Source organism: Chaetodon auriga, chromosome 10 (genome assembly GCF_051107435.1).
Source record: "Chaetodon auriga isolate fChaAug3 chromosome 10, fChaAug3.hap1, whole genome shotgun sequence".
Lineage (NCBI taxonomy): Eukaryota > Metazoa > Chordata > Actinopteri > Chaetodontiformes > Chaetodontidae > Chaetodon > Chaetodon auriga.
In genome coordinates, this window is record NC_135083.1 from 12789407 (window position 1) to 12810556 (window position 21150).

A 21150-nucleotide genomic window follows, 5' to 3' on the forward strand; every position below is an offset into this window, starting at 1 on the left:
AGAGGAAGCAATGGCAATTTTTCTACAGTCAGTTGTCTGAAAAGCTCATGTTTCACAAGTCAAGTTCACAAGTCACAAGTTTAATTTACAAGCTTCTTTCCTGTGACAAGTTTAAGGCTTGACTGAAATACGTTCACACCTTTTGTCTGGGTTGTTGACTCTTTGGGTCTGGGAAATGCAGGGAAAAGGAAAAAGCTCACCAGTGAACCATTTTAAGTTGTTCAGTCCATAATGAAACACACGACTATGTTTGAATTTGAATGCAGGAGCCCGAGTCATTTCAAGGAAGGCATGAGGGTCCGTGTCTACTTCGCTCTTGACCGCACTCCCCTGCGTAACCAGCATAGAGCAGCAGCGCTGGTGTACAGGCACAGACTGAGGGAGGTGCTGTTCCCCACTGCACAACTTTCTTCCCGCCAGTCACATCAACTCAGGTCAGTCTACAAGGGTCTAAAATACAGGGAAAACTTTCTAAACATGTGAAACAGACATGGTCATACTTTAGTACTGTCTCACTTAACCTGTATACATTTTTTCCATCTGTCCCTAAAACTAATTTTTCCCTGTGCATGTAAACATGTGCACCTGTCTCTCCATCATCAGGCTGTTAGAGGTCAAAGGGAACCCAGAGCAGCGTGTGGCCATCCAACACATTGAAGCTGCTTCCGCAAAACCTGCCCCTTACGTGGTATTTGGTCCACCTGGCACAGGTACTGTGCAGGCATGTGTGTGTGTGTGTGTGCTTAAGTATTCATTCTATTTACATTCAGAATAATATATTTTTATGTGCATTGGTCAGGCAAAACAGTGACTTTGGTGGAAGCCATCAAGCAGATAGTGTCGTGTCAGGCTTGGTGCAGAATCCTGGCTTGTGCTCCTTCCAACAGTGCTACTGATCATCTCTGTCAGAAGATTCTGGATGGTATTGAAGGCAGACATGATGTGTATCGCTTATGCTCTAAGCTGCCCTGTGACAAGTATTCTCCAGCATACAAAGGTCTGAATGCTTTTTTTTTTTTTTTTGACTCAGTTCCTCAAAAATAAACATACCAACATAAATATCTGCTCTGCAAAGGCATACCAGTACATAATAGATTTATGAAGAGTTCTGCTGCTTCACCGCCATCAAATATCTTTCTCTCACTAACCTTTTATGGAAAACCTGACGAAGCAATGAAATTAAGGGAGCAAGACATTTTATTGTGAATGTCGTATTCATTAATTTAATGCTGTCAAACTCAATTCTTGCCTCTGCACATCTACTGTATGTGTGTTTGTGTGTGCATGTACCTACTATATGAACTTTGTGTTTTTCTGTAGTTGGCCTGCAACTTCAACTGCAACGAAAACATATTTGTGATTTGTGATTCCCCCTAAAGGGAAGCTCATGAGGTATAAGATCATGGTCACCACCCTGCTAAATGTGGGAAGGTACAGTAGCTAGTGCAAGAATTACTATTTGAATCTAAATTTGCATAACACTGTTAAATGTACTACAAAAACTACTACTACAAAAACTACTCTCTCTGTCTCTTCAGGCTGGTGACAGGAGGTATTCCTCCAGGTCATTACACTTACATCTTTTTGGATGAGGCTGGTCAGGCGACAGAGTGTATCATACCATTGTCAGGTAACAGAGTGAGGTGTCATATTATGGCTGTATTCTATCCAGTATTTGATATTCTCTGTAGCATGTTTCTGTGTTTGCGCCACAGGTCTACTGGATCCACTGACATGCCAGGTTGTGCTGGCTGGAGACATCAAACAATTAGGCCCCGTCATCACATCCAAACTGACAGAGAAACATGGCATGGGTGAGCACTGTGTATAGCTTTTAAACATATAGGTAGACGCTATTGGAGTGTGTGACCTTTGTAAACCATCTGACGATAACATCAAGTGTTTGATGTGTCAAATGTTTAATTAATGCACAATCTGAAAATGACAAGGTCTGCTGAGCTACTCACTCAGCAGAGCTTTCACTTCAGTGCTATCCGAATGCTGTTTGTTGTTGCCTGTACTCTGCGCGTTTGAAGCCATGTACCGTGTGCAGGTGTGTCCCTGTTGGAGCGTCTGATGAGGGACATCAGCCTTTACAAGTCACATGAGACGCATGGGTTCAACAACTGCTTTGTCACCAAATTACTGAGGAACTACAGGTGTGGTAGTGGTGGTGGTTAGATTTGCTGCTTTATGTTCTGGCAGTGTGACTTTTAAACCACTCTTTGACATCTTCATCCGCCCATGCTTTGTCTGAGCATGTCCTTGGCCTTTTTTTTTTCTTCTTCTTCGCTCTCTCAGGTCCCATCCTGCGATTCTGAAAATTGCATGTATATTTTCTGTAGGTCGGCTCAGTGGAGCAGTTTCAGGGTAAAGAGTTCAATGTGATTCTGGTGTCTGTGGTGCGCAGCACTCTGAAACTGACTACACCCAAGCAACATTTCACTCTGGGCTTTGTTAATAATGAGAAGGTAAGAAACATTACACAAACTCACAATTATTCAATATAGTATATAACATTTGTGCAACACCACGATAATAAATCACACGCAAATTCTGAGGACCTTTCTCCAAACACATTTTTACATGCACACTGTCCCCTCAGAGGTTCAACGTGGCATTGACCAGAGCACAAGCCTTACTGATTGTGGTTGGAGACCCAAGAGCTTTGAAAACTGACCCAGTCTGGAACAAGTAAGGCTGTAAGTCCCATCAGTCTAATTCTGCATAGCTCCTACATGCCTCATACACTGACCTCTCTTTTTAGATTCATCCATTACTGCTACAGAGAAGGGGGTTACCAAGGCATTACAGTCTCTGATGCAGAGGAAGAGGAAGAGACACCAACAAATGTCCATTCGCCGAACCTCTGGTAACATGCGCATTCACATATACTCACACACGCTTCCTGCTGAAAGTCTTTGCTTTGTCCTGAAGTCTAAGGGATGTGTGTGTTCTCTGTCCATCTTTGATCTATACCCCACAGTGGAGAGTGATTCAGCAACAGATGGACCCCTCGTCAAGGACCCAACAGACTTCACAGACTCATCTTTCGCTCCAGCAGTAACATCAATTTTTTTTAAAAAACTAAAAATGAAGAGCTGCATGGCACACTGACAAACAATTGTGCTGTAACAAATGTCTTTTTTACTCAGAACAGACCTAAAACAGAACCGTCTATCTAAGAGCGTAGCATTTGTTATATAGATGTATTTTATTTAAATTCTACAAACAATTTGAATGCTACATAAACAGAATTAGAGTGATTAGTTTCATATTAGATTGACTTTGGAGTATCTCATATCTAACGAATCTACCAGCGTCATTAGATACAGTTGAATTCAGTTTTTGTAACATGCTCACTTACTTGTTTTGACAGCACATCCCAAATCTAATTAAAGAACTGGGTTATATTAAACTTTACTATAGAGTGAAGTCTTTAATTTTGTTCAGCCAGCTGTTTCACAAAATCTTTTTAGAGGTTGATTCAGAGGTTTTTAGACCTCTGAATCAACCTCTGAATTCAGTGAGATGAAGAACAGGAAATCGCTGACTCGCTTCATGGTTTTCTAAGAACGATTATGTAGCAGGAAATGGTAAAAGGAAAGAGCTATTAAATGCTTCTTGGAAATGAATCAAGTCAGGTCAGTGTATAGATTCATTTTACTACCTGGAACAATGAGATGATTCTACGAACTGTAGTTGAGCACGTAAGTGTGCCGTGAGAAATCATCAGGTGTGCCGCGGAAGATTATCCAATTTCACCTGATCGGTGCTCTAAGGCTTAGAGCACCGATCAGGTGAAATCATCCTGTGTGTCTTTCTTCAGTTCCTGCAAGAATATCAACTTTGTGTTCAACTAAACAGGCCCAGGTTTCACACAATGATTTAGATAGATTTTCATTATATTTCAATAAATATACTTTTTGTGACACTTCTGTTTGGGGGTGTGTCTTGTGACTTTTCTAATGTAAAATATGTGCCGTCGCTAAAAAAGGCTGAGAAACACTGCTGATGAGTCTGCTGGTGACTGTAATTGTGAGCTCACTAACAAACAGGAGGGCTGTCTGTCTGTCAGACAACAAATCTGCAAGTGTTAGTCCTCCGTGGAACTCTCTTGGCACACAGCCCAACAATAAATCATGCCCCTGAATGAGTGATAGCCAGAGCCCAGCGTCCTGGCTGGTCTGCACGACCATCCAGACAGAGCCCCTCATCAACCACTGGGAGCAGACATAGCTGTGGCCGGCTGTGAAAAAGTGTCCTGGAACCACAACTCCCCAAACAACCAAGTGTACAACTTGAAAACAGACTTTCACTGCTGCTGTAGGACCCAGGATCTCCATCTGATGACCTGGATATCATACTCATACAGCACAGTGAGGACAGGGAAATCAAAATTGCAAAACAGGACTGGAATTTTTGGGTAATTTTGCTGTAAGAGATATAAAAGACACAAGCACCAAAATATACTGCTTCCCCAAGGTGATTGTCTGTGACATGACAGAAAGAATCCCACGTATCCTGGCTGCACACCCAATTATGAAAAACATGGCACGACACACATTAGGACCAATGACACCGTGAAACAGCAGCACTGAAACAAAACTGAATGAATGATGCCTGGCATTCAACACCTGGCATTCAAGTGCATGAACCCTTCATTCAGCTCTCTTTATTGACCCTGAGAAAAGGCATGTTTGTTATGGCTAGTGGAAAAGGAAGGCCAGGACCCAGTGACAGAGACGTAGGAGAACCAGGGTTTATTTATCAAAAGTACAAACAAAAAATGACCTCAACCAGGGATTAACGCTCACAAGCGAGAGGAACTGAAAATCAACGCTGACGGGAAAAAGGGGGAAAAAAATCAAAGAGCAAAAGTTACAAAATAACGTAACTCAAAAACTCACCAGACAACTGGGAGACTATCTAACAAACTAGAAACTAAAGGCGACTATGAAGAAAGTCACAGTGATGAGAACAGGCTTTCAGAAAAACGCACAGGAGGAGCGAGACAAGAGACGAGCGATCTTTTCAGACGAGCTGCGTACGACATGAAACCAAGAGACTAGTCCGGCACAGGAGTGGAGCATGAGGTGGCTTAAGAAGTTAATAGGTGATGAGGTGCAGGTGTGAGTAGATCGGTCCGCCTCTCTCGCGCTCCATCCTGCTGAGTGAGAGTGGAAAACAAAGCGCAGTATCAGACATGGGAGAAAGACAGCAGAACAGTGACCCGAGACCACAGCCGTCACAATGTTTCCTTTAAAAATGGTCCAAAATTACAATTTATCATAGGCAAAAACTGGAAAAATAAAAATGATATGGACCAACAGTCACGTGACAAATATTCAGTGAAAAGTCAACTGAACTGCAGACTGTGTTTACACCAGTGGCATGTCCCCCTTCAACAATCGACTCATTTTTCCATATTCGTAACAGTTGTGTGCACTTTGGAAAAAGTTGTATACTGTATATAAGCTCCATTTTTTATTTTTGTAAAATATCAACTTCAACTTGCTTGTTTTTATGATTTATGGCATTTATAATGGTGTTATTCTGCACAACAGACATCTTTGAGCTCTCCCTTGTTCTAGCCATGATTATCCTGCTTCCATTGAGGTGCAGCACAATGATGTAGAGGAATTAGGTCATTAAACCTTTGAGTTTAATGTTTGCACTCATTAATATAAAGAGGGGGACCAACATTCCTCAGCTAAGAAGGATTTTATATATTCTTTGCTTTTAATGCTGATTTGATAATAATTAACAAACTAATGGTAGATCAGTCTCATCATCTGAAGCGTTAGCTCTCGATACAGTGATCGTCTATTTCCAGCTCAAAAGGACACTGTCTGACTTAAATGAAAAGTATTATTTATTTGCCACAGTAATGAAAATGGATATAAATAATGATTAATACAACAAATAATATGGATTATATAGTGTAACACAAACATGTGGATGAAGAAGCTATAGCAAAATAATAAAAGGAATGAGTTTGGCAATAGTGAGAAGTAGTTTTGAGGAAAAATGAGGACATGAATGTAGTGTTTATTTCTTGGATGAATGACTAAGTGAGTCTAATGAAAATTGAGATTATTATAGCCTTATAGACACCAACTTCGGTGTCGGTAACAGACGAGGAGCGGCTCTTTCGGCGGCTATTTGACCCAGACAGATGAGTTGAGGCTGCAGGACTTCAGACCAAAGAGGCTGACGACCATATGGCAAAACTTCTTGGTTAAAGTTGAGAATACTTTCGATGGCCAGTCGAAAATATCTACAAAAATATTATTAAGTGATTGCCTTAATGGTTAAAGAAAAGAAGAGTTTGGCTTTAATTTTGAAAAAGTTATGCGGCTTAACGTTGCGAGCAAAAGTAGACAAAAGATTAGAATGACCCGCCAACAGGTGGGGAAAAGATTGATTTACAGGTGAACACTGTTATTGCATCCTATAGAGAGAAAACATTAACTAACGATTGCATGTGATGGACTCATCTGCTTCTCACTATGGTCAATCACAGAGTGTAAATGATCAGTTTTCAATCACACATCAACATTGTTTACAACGTGTATGTTGACACCAATATAGAAAGTAGGTAGAAACCCGGACAAAAATGCTTATGAGATTTAAGATCATAGTTTTGTCATTTTACAAGCTAGAAACATGGGAAAAACATTGATACCATACAAATTATGAGTTTAGCGCTGTGGGAATATCCAAAGTTGAATCAAACATATCAGCTGCATTATCCTGATGTGGTAGCAAAGACAGCACACAGACACACAAAACAGTTTGCTACAGGAATGTCTGATTTACAACTTGTCAGTACTATCTGGTTCTTGGAGTATAGAGTCGAGTGTCTCTCTCCTTCAGTCCTCCTGAAGGAATGGGGGGAGTAAAGCTTCAGGACCAGACATCTCGTTTCTCTAAATCAGCACCTTCCTGCAAACAGTTCAAATGATAAGTAACCCTTTGAAGTTGGGATGTTTTAACACTCCAGTTCTCCTGAAAGAATGCAAAGGGAAAAGGTCAATTAGAGGCCCCTTGTTCTGCTACAGTGAAGATGAGCCCACACTGAGTAAAAATGTGAGCAAAAAGCACAGAAACTGCTTTGGGTTCAGAGGGTTAGTGACAGTGTCAGCTTCTTCTGGGACCACAGACATCAAGGCAAATGAACAAGTGTTCGCCTCTAACATATTTTACTTCCTGCATCATCTGTTCCTTTATCCAACGACAAGAGACAAGAGGAATCAAAACAAACAGAGCCAAGAGATTCTTTCAGAGAGACAATGGACTTCAGGAGATGCTGCCCAACAGTACACCCCATCACCATACTTAATAACACTGTGTCTCCTGTGGAAACTTCCAAGTTTCTGCGATCCGTGATCTCCCAGGACCTGAAGCGAGCATCCAACACGGACTCCATCTTCAAAAAGGCCCAGCAGAGGACTGATATCGTGTGCCAGCTCAGGATCCAGTTCTACACTGCAGTCATCCAGTGTGTTCACTGTTCATCCATCACTGTGCGGTTTGGCTCAGCCTCCAAATATGACTGAAAATCCCTGGTGCCAACCTGCCCTGTGTTCGGGACTTATGCACCTCCAGAGTCAGGAAACAGGCCAGACACATCACTGCAGACCCGCCACACCCTGGTTAAAACCTGTTCCATCTCCGTCCATCTAGACCCCTGAACACCAAGACAACCAAGACAACCTTATTGTTAGTCTGTGTCTATCAGTCTGTGTCTTTTGAAGTCTTCTGTGAGGGGTTTTGCTGGAAGAAAATGTTTCCTAAATTTCTCTAATACTACAGAAAATATCAAAGAAATGTAGAAAGTAAGTGATGGACTCTGCTGAGCCATATTATTGGTATTATCATAGTATTATTGGTAAGCTGGAGCTGAGGGAGGGCTCGTGGCTGTCATGCAGTGATCGACACATGTTATACATTTCAAATTCAAAGCAATTTCAAAAGCATTTCATCCAATATAAAGCACACAGACGTATAATGAAAACCATGATACACAGATTATGCTCTGCCGTCTTTTATAGAAGCGATGAATCATCAGCAAGCGGATGTGAAAAGTCCCCAAATTCTCAGAAGACACACAGTGACACTCACGACAGATCACTTGTGCTCGTTGCCACAGTGCACCACACCACAGGCACGGACCACAGAGGGAGACTGAAACATTTCATGTCAGACTGTTGGTGGTTGTTAAAGCAGATGTTTCTGTGTGTGTGTGTGTGTGTGTGTGTGTGTGTGTGTGTGTGTGTGTGTGTGTGTGTGTGTTTGTTCTGGCAATTTTGTATGAAAAAAAGCACAAAGTCGTTTGTTGTCTGTCAGAGTTTATTCTGACGCCTGCAGACGGATTCGTTTCTGTCTCGAGTGTGAGATGAGAAAGAGCCCAGGACAGGGGAAATTGTCAGATTATATACATTATCTTGTAAACAGGGTGACTTTGTTCTACCATCAGAACAATCAGGGGCAGAGTGGGGCACCAAAGGCCCATCCCCGGCCCACCCCCACCGGCCCATCTCCCATATATCAACAACGCAACAAAATTTATATAAGTATACAAAGTATATTAGTTAAATATTTAGTTTCACCCAAAACATTTACATTTAACATTTAGATTTAGATTTAGATTTAACTTTTAGATTTATCGTTTAGATTTAGAATTAATTATTCAATAAATTTTCAAAATTAACAAATATTGTGTTAAATGTGCTAAAAAGTGACTTTCAAAAATTCACACCACTTTTTAAAATATGATTTGAAGTTAAATGTGACAAAATGTTGCTGTTATTTTCAGCATGACCAACTTTACAAACGGCACCCGGTAGACGTCCGAATCTCAGGATATAAATGCACCGGACCTCTTCGCGGAGTTGAGGAGACTTCGAGAGATAACCCCAAAGGGAACACCTACAGCACATAAAACACTTCGTTACCTCAAAGGGACTGAAGGAACTTTCCCTAACTGTGAGATTGCGCTCAGGAGCCTATTGACGTTTCAGTAACGGTGACATCGGGCGAGCGAAGCTTTTCAAAGTTGAAACTAATTAAAAACTATTTGCGCACCTCCGTGTCACAGGACAGACTGTGCGGGCTTGCCCTGCTATCAGCTGAAAAGGACATTGCATCCAAACTGGATTATAAAGATTTTATTGCTGAGTTTGCGGCCAAGAAGGCAAGGAAAGTGACTCTGACATGATCAGTTTCTGCGCAAGTTATGCACGGTGAGTCCATCTCATTTGTTAGAGTTACAGTGCAGTAAATATGTTGCGTAGAGTTGTAATGAAAATGAACGTATATTATGAATGAAAAATGTCCTACCCTACTTCTTTAAAATGTCAAGTTGCCAAAAATAAAATGACTGAGCTGACTTGATGTAAAGCCACTTGCTGCACAGTTGATTTTTCCCCCCTTTGAAATAAATAGCAAAAAGTCATAGCTGAGACTATGTGTATGACTATGCTGTATTATTCTACTTGATAAAAACGTATTGCAGCGGGATTATGCGTGCAGTAGAACTACAATAGCTGTGTCCGTGTGACTGTTATTCATGCGCAATTGCGCATCCATGTCAAAGAGCAGGGCCTCGCGTTTCAAGTTCGCACAGGGCCTGACTCTAACAGGAGTATGATGCAAAACCAAAAAAAAAAAAAAGCCAGGTCAAATGATCTGAATGAAACACAATCTGATCGCTTCTTTAAATCAAGATTTGTATTATTTTTAAAATGAAATGGTAACTTTCAGCCAGTGTTCAGTGGACACTCTCTAAGACAACAGGCCACAGATCTGGTTTTGAGAGAAAACTAATTTAGACTTTTCTTCATCTTCTTGGTTTTTTTTGTTTGTTTGTTTGTTTTTTTTATCTGTTGTAACAATGAACAGTGGTGACGTTTGGTGCTTGTGAAGCCAGTGATAAACAATTAGAGGTGACTGTTTTGTGGTTTGTTTTCATTTTATCATCACCATAAAAAAAATCGAAAAAAAAGATTAAAAAAAAAAAAAAAAAAAAAAAGATCGAGCTTGATAAAAAACATATGAATACAAATAAGCAAGTTAAAGTATGTGCAGAGCTGAGTGAAGGACCGGGGTTCCCCAGGCTCAGTTTCGTTTCTCCGGCCTGACAGACTGCGTGGGTGCGCCTGCTTTGAACACCGGAGCCCGACTGTCCCCGTGCTGCAGCTCGGCATCACGAGAGACAGAGAAACACCGCCCACGTGGACTGTCCGGGGATTAAAAGCGGAGCCCCTGTGTGCTGGATTTCCTGTGAGACGGTCCATCTACCCGTTTGTCTTAGAGCTAAGTGTCAGTACTCAAACGAAGCGTTTCCATTTCTGACTTCAATCATATCAGCCTTTGATCATGTTTAGTCGGAGGGTTGCTTGGTTCTGCCGTGTTGGACTCGACTTTTATGACTTTTTGAAGGAGACGGATCAAGATACCGTCAGTCAGAGAATTCAACTAAAACATATTTATAACGTGGAGTTCAGGACAACGTAAGTTTATTTCCATTATGTTAGAAATCTTAGTGAATGTTTGACTAATTTGTAAATATATGCGTAATTAATTTGTTTGTGTGTCTGGTTGTAGGGATCCAGAGACCAAATTTCCAAGCTTTGGTTCTGTCCTCTATGGCCTGAAAGTGCACAAGAAAATCATTAGACGTGACGACTGTATATACTTTCGGTCCAAGGTACGTACCGCGACATGATGAGCAGATCTCAGTGGAGTTGGTGTGATGTCTTAAGCGTTCATCAACAGTTTTATTGAGATCAGTGTAACTGTGATGACTCTGTAATTCTCCCTTTTTCACATCACTAACAGATAATAGTCTATAATTCATTAATTTGTTCCACTCCATTTACAGGCTCTTTAGTGTAGCAATAGCAGTCTTCAGGGTGTGGTCACCGGTTGTTTTTCTGTCTGATTAGGCAGAAATACAGAACTCAAATTTGTATTTTCTGGCTCCTGCTTTGCTTGTGTGACTTAAGTTGAAGTTATGAAGTCCTCAGATAATATATACAACATTTGATTTTTAAATTAAAAGAATAAAAAACATTAAATTATAAGTTAAATGACCTGTTGAAACATTTACTGTAGGGAGGATATGCCTGTCTCTTCATTTACAGGTGTCATTGCATGTTGTGAAGGTAGAAGGGTCAACTTTTTTCCTCATTTCAACCAGTTCAAAATAAATTTTATTATCAGTTGTTGTTAAATTAAAACCATAACCTGGTTGATCCACCAGACTGACTCGATCTGGAGGTCTCTCATGGCGTTATGGGCCTGCTTCACTGCCACAGGACGAAGCACCACTCCCTCTGACTTTATGACGATGATGATGATAACGATTATTATTATTATTATTAATATTGGTTGTAGTAGTAGTAGTCATAGTAGGATTGGTGGGAGTAAAGGTTTATTATTAGTATTATTGGTTTTTTTAATTTTGCCTGAGTGATCACAAAGGTCATAAAATGTAAAAGCATGCCTCGGCATGCCCGACCTTTTAAAAAAGAAAGGTAGTTGCAATTTGCCATGATTAGATCAGAAAAATCCTCAATCCGTTTTCCACAGTCCACCACGTGTAGTTTGGAAGATCCCACTATTGCTTTTAAAAATGCCTGGTAGAAACTCTCCGCCATGGTTAGAACTGGAAATCCCCTAAAAGCCCTGACATAAAACCTAATGGTGGCGCAGCTGGTTCAAACAGGATTTTAAAAGAAGGGGTATTGTCTCTCGGTAAGGGAGGAGATCGAAGGAGGGACATTCTAGAGTATATAAGAAGAAGACCAGTGGAGGAGTTTTTGTGCAGGACCCCGGGTCCATTGCCGTTTGCTCAAACTGTTTTTGGTTTGACTAAACAACCTCACATCATACTTTGAAGACCTTAGGTAGCCTATTTCTTGAAACCTTCGTGAAGACACCAATAATTGATCCGGAAGTATTTTTGAACTACATGTTGGACACTGCTGCCTGACCGCTTCGGGCCCACAGGCAGGCAGTTTGTGACCCAACTTGGGCTCTAGAGAGCGTCTTTTGTGTTTTTAGTAGCCTTCGTACGATCTCCTACGTGCTTGAAAGGGGATGGTGAGGGGAGGGGCAACTTCACCACTAGATGCCACTAAGTTCTACACACTGGTCCTTTAAGACACAGCTTGCCGTTATATTTATGTACATTTATTTACATTTTATAAATTGCAGGTTAGGTACCTTTAAGAACTGGTGAGGATACGGTTATGTCTTCTGCTGCCAAGAAAAAAATCACACAGGACACTCAGCTCACCTCACTAGATTTTGGAATTTTCCACCCAAAGACAAAACTGACATGAAGTGATCCTCTGCACAGGTCAGAGCTCGTTATCGTGGCCCACGGCCTCCAATCAGAGGCTGTCCGCCACAGCGTGTCCAGAGTGGAGCCTCCAATCCCGGGACAGTACAAACCTTCAGACATGAAGCTGTGGAGGGAGTTCAAGCCGGGTCAGGCAGTCTTCTGATGGAGACAGACAGGTAACAGGTTTTACCGCTGCTTGTCATTATAGTCTGTATTGTCAAAAATGCTAGTATGTGGGGATGAGAGGAGGGATGAAAGAGTGAGGGTCGAGGGATGAAAGGGGAAGGGGAAGAAACGAGGGAACGAAGGAAAGGATGTTGTCTGCTAGTTTGGTGACGAGAGGAAACCGGGGAAGGTAGAGACTCAGGGTGGGGCAGCTGTCTCTTCTGATGTTCTTGAGTTTCAGTTATGCCCCAAAGGAGCTTCCAGATGACAGCTGTGTATGGGCATGTCTGATGGCTCTCAGATTGTTTTGGATATACGCGAGGTATGAAGTGAAGACCAACGCCTGAGAATTTTTTATGATGTGGTCGGGAATATTTGAGGCGTGGTCTTGTTCCTGAACTTGGTTACTTCATTTAGTGACATTAACGTCTGTCACTGGCCTTGCATTCAGTACAGTCCTCATTCTTATTTGTATATTATTTCTCTATGCAGCTATAAAATAAGAATATGCATGACATGTCTGAAGTTTGACTGATTTAATAGTGATCTTCAAAGTCACAGACCACTCTGCAGCCTTTAATACAGTCTATCATAACCTTTGCTCTTTTTGCACCCACAGTGCTGACAAACACAGTATCTGCATCAGCTGCATCAGCCCCAACCATCAGTTTGAGAACGAGAAACTCTGCCTGAACGTGGATGAACGTGAGGTATTGTTATTTTAAGAAACTGCAGCAACCGTCTGTTACTCATTCTTGGCCGTGGTACAAATGTGGGGCTATGTTTTTTTCTTTTTTCTTTTCGAAGCAGCAGTGTGTGGTAAATCTGAAAGTGGAAAACACTGGAGCAAAACCTGTGTATTTCATCTCCTACATCCCACCAAAGCTGCCTGATTGCTTCACCCTGACAGATAAGTCCAACGTGACCAAGACTAACCCTCTGTGTCTAAAACAAGGTAATGTAAATATCTCAATGCCATATTTACTAATGGACATGATAAACCACTATGAATACAACATTATGTCCTGTCCTGTTCTTTTCTCAGGTGATAGCTATGACATCCCCGTTAACATCTGCTGCAGCTCGGTTGGTTTCGATCGAGCTGAACTGGCTTTTGAATTCAAACCAGACCTGCAGACCAATGCGTTCCGTATTGTGCGTTTTATTGACGTTCACTGTTTAAGCGCCTTAGGACGGGAGCTGGCGCCTAAAGCGCCCTACAAACCTCGCTCCCTCCCTGCCAGGACTCCTAAAATTGATTACGAGATTGTGGATGGACAGCCACCTGAAAGGTGCCACTTTTCTCTCAACACATTGTTAAATATGAAGTAATTGTAAAAATTGAAATGCTGCATGTCTCCTAGTGATGTATCAAACATTTTCCACTTTGTCTCCTCTTACCAGGACCTCAGATGTGCAGCTAAAAAGTGTGATTCCTCTACCACACTATCCAATACCAGATTATATTGTGGGGTTAGCTTGAACACACGCCAAAAACATACATTCATGATATAAAACACTCCAGTTGTTCTGTTCTAAAATATGCATACGCTGCCATACTATGTGTTTCTTTCCCTTTGGTCTGTTTAGAAACAAAGTGCTGGAAGATGCCTTGAGCTGGGAGGACTACAAAGAGAAGTTTCAACTGCTGTTGTATCTTGAGGAGCTACAGATGCAGGTGGACATCAAGAGATACAACATCCCCAACGATGAAACAAAGGAGGGCATTTTCGTCAGAGATCCGATCAACAGCAAACTTCTCGTCCTGAAGGTTAGTATTTGCCCGCTGTGAGAGACGGGGAGTGAATACTCCCCATCTCTCACTTTGAGATAAAGATCATTTGCACTCGCTGGCTAGTTCAGTAAATAGCATCTGCAGTACCTGGACGGGAGGAATAAATGAAACAGACAGGTGCATATCATTAATACACACCACCACACTGCAAAGAGTACAAGTATTAATAAAAATGATAATAAACTTTTCTATATAGCACTTTTCTTAATGTTGCGACATATTCACCTGCCAGGTACCTGGTCTATCTGAGAACCGCCCGTCTGTGCTACGAGGCGATGCGCTGCTGGCGTGTCCTTTAGGACAAAATGAGGTGAAGTACCGTGGCTACGTCCACAGCGTGCAGCTTGACACCGTCAAACTCGGCTTCAACTCAAAGTAAGATCATAATATTACAGTAACATACAACAATTAATAAACAATCATATACGACGTGTTTGTTTGTAACCAAGATTCACACACTTTGAATTTGTTTGCAGATTGCTGAATTGCTTTGTGGATGACATGAAATTCAGTGTTGAGTTCACTGTCACCCGCCTGACGTTGCGTCTTCAGCACAGAGCAGCAGAGCTGGCAGTCAAACGTGGACTGAGAGAAGTGTTGTTTCCTGCTGTACCTGCCTCCACCTCTCAGCAAACTAAGCTCCAAAAACTAGTGTACAGTATAGTAGTATTTATATCTCTGTATGGTGTGTAATGTGTGAGTGGACTATTTTACAGCACAGATATCAGAAAAATGGGACCAGAAAAGGAGGATTTTCCAATTTCTAACCCCGATTCCAAAAAAGTTGGAAGTGTTCCTGAGCCCATGCAGTAATATACTTCATACAGTCATGTGTTCACAAAGCGGTGAACGTATCTCCATCCTTGCTTGTGGACGACTGAGCCTTTCCAGGATGCACCTTTCATACCCAACCATGATACTATCACCTGTTATCAACCTGTTTACCTGTGGAATGTTCCAAACAGGTGTTTTGGAGCATTCCACATCTTTCACAGTCTTAAGTCGCTCCTGTCCCAACTTGTTTGAAACGTGCTGCTGTATTAAATTTAGAATGAACATATATTTACAAAACTCAATGAAGTGTTAAGGTCTGAGATTGATGGCTGAACTCCAGATGCAGAAAACAGACAACGGTAACAGGACTTTATTGTTACAAAATGTGGATAATGTTCAGAGGGAGATGGTCCAGGTGAGGAACTGGCAGGTAGATGAAGTGAGTCAGCAGGTTCTTCGGCTGGTGGACTGGAGCTGAGCAGACGTGGCAGGTTTGAGACATGAGGAGATGATCCAGAGGCACATATAAAACAGTGCCAGTCATATAGACAAAGCAAACTCAGAAGCAACAAAGAGCACGAGGGCTAGCAAAGCAGCCAAGACTTATTACCAGGCTAGTGAGTACAACAGTCCGGTGACGACTGAGGAGGAGACCCAGGTTTTTATCCTGTGGCTGATGAGTGTGGATTGACTGCAGCTGTGGTGGCTGATTGGCACTAGAAGCAGGTGTAGGTGAACTGAGATTGCAGGGAAACACACACACACACACACACACACACACACACACACACACACAGAAGAGTAGGGGAAACACAGGGAAAAGGAGGGGGAGGAGGCTTCCTGACATGAAGCTGAGGAGGCAAACCATTAAATACATTGTCTTCGTGTTGTTTCCAGTGAGTCTGTGTCAAAAAGGATTGGCAAATTATCACATGCTGTTTATTTATGTTTTACACAGCATCATCTTTTTTTGGAATCGGGGTTGTACAAATGCAAATAGAAAAAACTAAACTATGATCCCAGTAGTGGCAACAGAAAATACTTCCTGCTTATTGGACTTTTGTTCAGTCAGAGCTAAAAGACTGATCAGTGGAGATATTTGAAAGAGGTCACTAAATGATAAACCGTGTTATTCTAACATGGCTGAAACAAAACTAGGTGCTTATGTTACCTGACGAGAGCATATGTGATTGTGCATGTGCACATTATGGTACCAGCTCTGACATCATACCTGTGATCTTTCCTGTCCATAGGCTGTTTGACTCAAAGTTGGAGAAAAACCCAGAGCAGTATCAGGCTGTACAACACATTGTAGCTGGCTCATCCAAACCTGCCCCTTACCTGGTGTTTGGCCCACCTGGAACAGGTACAGCAAGTACCAGTGTATGACTTTGCTTTAGTCGTCACTGTTTAAACAATTCAGGTTTGACCTTTTACCTTAACAACTGCTCACGAAGCCAGAAATGCTTGAATTTATCCCGATGGTTCCTCGTCTGTTCAGGCAAAACTGTGACCCTGGTGGAGGGCATCAAGCAGGTAAACAAAAACCAGGACTCATCCTGCCACATCCTGGCCTGCGCTCCCTCCAACAGCGCTGCTGATCTGCTCTGCCAGAGGATTGTGGGCAATGTGGACAAGCATTTAGTGCTACGCATGTATGCCCTCTATTGTGAGTCAAAAAGCGTCCCGGAAGATCTAAAGGTTAGTGACGATGCATGATGTTTGTTTTAGATGAGAAGATTTCTTTGATGCTGAAAGTAACAGCTGGTCATTCGTTTGCCTTCCTTACAATACTGCTGCACTTCCTGTTGCTTCATGTGTTTGATATTGTTCTTCTCTTGTTGTTGACTTTTGTGCACTATCTAACTTTTGTGGTTTTTTCACAGGCATGCTCTAACCTCAAAGGGCAGTGTTTCGTTTTTCCCACCAAGGAGGAGCTGATGGAGTATCGGATCATTGTCACCACCCTGTTTACTGCTGGAAGGTAGTGAATGAGTCCAACCGTGCACTTTGCTCACCTGCAGGACACATTAAAAACTTTGCATTTCACTGGTGCATATATGACAGTATTCACATCCTGTTTATATTCTGTGCCACCCAAAATACCAACAGTCAGCTCTGCTGATGAACTTCTGTGCATGTCCTCTCTGATCACTGCAGGCTGGTCACAGGAGGTATCCCCGAAGGTCATTTCACACACATCTTTGTGGACGAGGCAGGACAAGCCACAGAGACTCAATGCTTAATCCCACTGGCAGGTAAAGAAGACAAACAGCAGTGTGCTCTCTGTGACCGATCCCAAAAAAGTTGAGACGCTGTGTAAAACAAATAAAACAGCATGTGATAATTTACTAATCCTTTTTGACATAAACTCAATTGAAAACAGCATGAAGACAACGTATTTAATGTTTTACCTCATCAGCTTCATTGAGTTTTGTAAATATATGCTTATTCTGAATTTGATGCAGCAAAACGTATCACGATTGGGTATGACAGGCGCATCCTCCAGAGGCTCGTGAAAAGTGTTTGAAAAGTGGGATTTTTACCACCTTCGTCCTCACAAGCACTGTTTAAAAAACAAATCTCCAAATTATAACACAAAAACTCAATTGTAGTGCTGTCAAGAGCTCAACCAACGGACCCTGAACCAGAAGCTTGAAAAAGCTGTTGCTGGTAGACTACCTGCAGCTGGACGGTGGCAGCAGAGTCTGTGTCTTGGGAGCGTTCATGTAGCAGTGACCTCTGTAGTGTTTTCTGATGCCTCTGTTCCTCGACACAAGGGGAATCAGGGTCTTATGTGTTGATGTGTTGTTTTTTGTTAAAGGGCTCCTCAATCCAGAGTCTGGTCAGGTTGTTCTGGCTGGAGACCCAAAGCAGCTCGGGCCCATTGTCAGATCCAGTTCTGCTGTACAATACGGCCTGGGTAAGTACAGACGCACTCACACATACATCGTCCTGTTTATAACACTGTAGTTTGGATAAATGACGATACTTAGTACTTTAATTTGAAAACATAGCCTTGCTCTATGTGTGTATTTCTGGAGTGTCTGAAGTTAAAAGGCTCTGCTGTCTGCAGGAGTTTCCCTCTTGGAGCGCATGATGAATCATTATGCCGAGCACCCGCAGAACAAGGACATGATCAGCCGCTTCGTCACCAAACTGCTGCGCAACTACAGGTGTGGTAGTAGAGATGGTTACAGGCCACTCTTTGACCCAAATGATTGGTTGGATTTTCCACATCTTCTGTTTTCATTTGTGTTCGTCAGGTCTCACCCTGACATCCTGGAGTTTCCCAATCAGCGCTTCTATGAAGGAAAGCTGAAGGCTAGCGCGGATGAAATTGTACGCACCTCCTTCTGTAGATGGGAGCACCTCCCAACGCAGGTAACGATTCTTCTCTCCGCACACACAAACTGTACAGTGTCTGTGAAAACATGAAAAGGGACCATGCCTGTGCCTCAAGACTGACTTACAGCATGTCTTTGTAAGGCAGCCTTTTCAGTCTCATTCTAGAGCAGAAACAGTAAGTTGATCTCTAAGTTGATGTCTTTGGGTTTTAGACTGTCGGCTGGAAAAAACAAGTAGTTTGAAGACGTCTTTTGAGAAATTATGGTGGCAATTTTATCCACTGCTTTTGGATGTGTCATGGACTAAAGGATTCATTGAGAAAATAATTGGCAAACTTAATGACAATCAATGTAATTGTTCTAATACTCACTTTCAGGGCCAGTTTTCTTCTTTTTGAGAGACGATTTTCACTGAAGAACAATACGTTCAACATCTTGACTGTTGGTTTTACTGATTAACATTAACTTTTTTAAAAACATAAATACTAAATGAACATTTCTGATTATGAAATACTGTGTTCATTGTGGATGATTGTTTTCCATTTCATCAGTGACTTGTCTGTGCTTCAACACACAAACACGCCACATATTACTAAGAAACCAGCCTTCTAACTGACTCTGTGTATTTATTATATCTATTCAGTCCACCTTATCTCATCCTGTTCTGTTCTGACCTTGGGCACTGAGTAAGGCACTCTCAGCTTGTTATTTGCAGAGAATAACAGAGATTAACGTAAAATGTGAGGTTTCTACACATTGGTCACTGTGACAAAGTTCAACAGTACATGAGGTCTAGAGTCAATGTGTGTGAAACACTAACACTATGCATGCTAATCCAGACCAGTGCACCACTTTTTACACTTGGTTTAACATTGTGAGCTGTGGTACAGGTTTTTTTTTTAACTCCCATCAGGAAGTTTATTCCACCTCCCAAACCATTTTCTTTATTAATATTTACTGCGTATACTGAAATATAAAGTATATGTCATGCATCTCTCAGGGCTTCCCGGTGATCTTCCACGGCGTGGCCGGTATTAATGAGCGTGAGGCCAGCAGTCCTTCAGTCTTCAACAGGGCAGAGGTGCAGGTGCTGATTGACTATGTGAAGAAACTGCTGCAGACAAACAGCAAGAGGGGCCTGGGTACCATCTCCCCCAGTGACATAGGCATCATCGCCCCCTACAGGAAGCAGGTCCCAATTACTTCAATTCAGCATACACAGAGTGCAAAAGCTTCATGTTGTTGCAGGTTCCTTTAGTGCAAATGAGCACATGTGGAAGTGAAAACATTTAAAGAGGTGGATTAAAAACTACTGCTGTTTTTTGTGCAGGTGCAGAAAATCCGTCAGGGCCTGGACAAAGTTGGGAGAGACCTTAGATTCAAGGACCTGAGCGGCCTTAAGGTAAGTAAATATCCCATACTGACATAACATGAAACACAGCACAAACAGTGTCTTAAGCCTTTGTGTATATATATGTATGTGTGTGTGTGTATGTGTGTATCAGGTTGGTACAGTGGAGGAGTTCCAGGGTCAGGAGAGGAGAGTGATCATTGTGTCTACAGTTCGGAGCCACCACAGTCAGACAATGCCAGATGAAAAGTTCAACCTCGGCTTTGTCAAGAATGACAAGGTATATTACACAAACACGTGCACGTGTCCTGTGTGCGTACACAAGCATCATTCTGACACACTTATTCCTTGTCCAGAGATTCAACGTGGCCATGACTCGAGCTAAAGCCCTGCTGATTGTAGTGGGAAACCCCTCAGCGCTGACCAAAGATGACACCTGGAAGCAGTACGTGTCACATGTCTACTTCTGGCCTCTGCTGTCAGCGTGCATACATTAACATTTCAGTTTAATTTTAAATTCATCCTGTTAACTCTGCTCGTCTACAGGTTCATCATGTACTGCAAAGATAAGGGAGGCTACACTGGTTTTGCTCATGCAGAGGAAGACGAGGACTTGTTGATGAACCTCGCTGCCTGCAAGATCGACAGTGAGGACGAAGGTAACAAATACGTCGTTATTTTACTTCACACCCGCTTCACATTTTGAATTGATGTTAAAATTGCCCACCTTGCTCTTTCTGTGACTCTTTCCAGTGGAGACCGCTGAGAGTGCCTTTCAGCAGCTCGTGGAACTGGACCTGAGGAACGACCAGTGAGGCAAAGGACAGCCCAAACTTCCATCCTAAGCGCTCCAAGGAATTCATTTTGCTTTTAGACTGGTTTATCTCTGCACCAGATGCTTGAAACAAAAGGCTCTTTTTTTCACATTTGCATTCAAATTCTCTGAAAAAGGCTTAATGGCAAGCCTCCATTCACGACACCAAAAAGGAATTCCCGAAATGTCTGTTTACTGTCATTGTTTTAATGTCAGCTATATTAATTCGTATTTACAGTGTGACTCACGCTTACCCAGTTCAAATCACAGCATGATGATGATGATTTTGAGACTTCAATTTTAAATGCATTTATATTTGTATTGAAATTTTACCAACCAAAACTGAGTCTCCAGTTTGTTATTGAGCTCAACTTTGCCAATCATCACTGTTCTTTTAGAGTCATATAGTTTTATGATTCATATGTTCACTGAAGCAACCGTTAAGTATGAAGAGTCCACTTTATTTTTGAATCGCTGACTCAGTATCAACTACTTTTGATATTGACCAAATAAAAAATGGCCTATTTTGAATGGTTTTTTGTGTTGTTT

General features: G+C 41.9%; 1 protein-coding gene and 1 pseudogene across 1 annotated transcript; both read left to right on the forward strand.

The window, feature by feature from the left end:
- The first annotated feature begins 246 nt into the window (after positions 1-246).
- Positions 247-2996, forward strand: LOC143327186 (putative helicase mov-10-B.1; annotated as a pseudogene).
- A 7364-nt stretch (positions 2997-10360) lies between these two features.
- On the forward strand, positions 10361-21113 carry LOC143326661 (putative helicase mov-10-B.1). Its single transcript, XM_076740434.1, is given in 24 exon segments — positions 10361-10517; positions 10612-10714; positions 12371-12531; positions 13140-13230; positions 13331-13475; positions 13566-13812; positions 13925-13997; positions 13999-14044; positions 14119-14291; positions 14548-14690; positions 14792-14968; positions 16343-16455; positions 16591-16790; positions 16976-17073; positions 17250-17347; positions 17914-18012; positions 18166-18265; positions 18356-18473; positions 19437-19628; positions 19767-19838; positions 19942-20067; positions 20144-20232; positions 20334-20446; positions 20541-21113. Coding segments are annotated over 24 exon segments (2973 nt in total). The 5' UTR covers positions 10361-10383; the 3' UTR covers positions 20603-21113.
- The last annotated feature ends 37 nt before the right edge of the window (positions 21114-21150 follow it).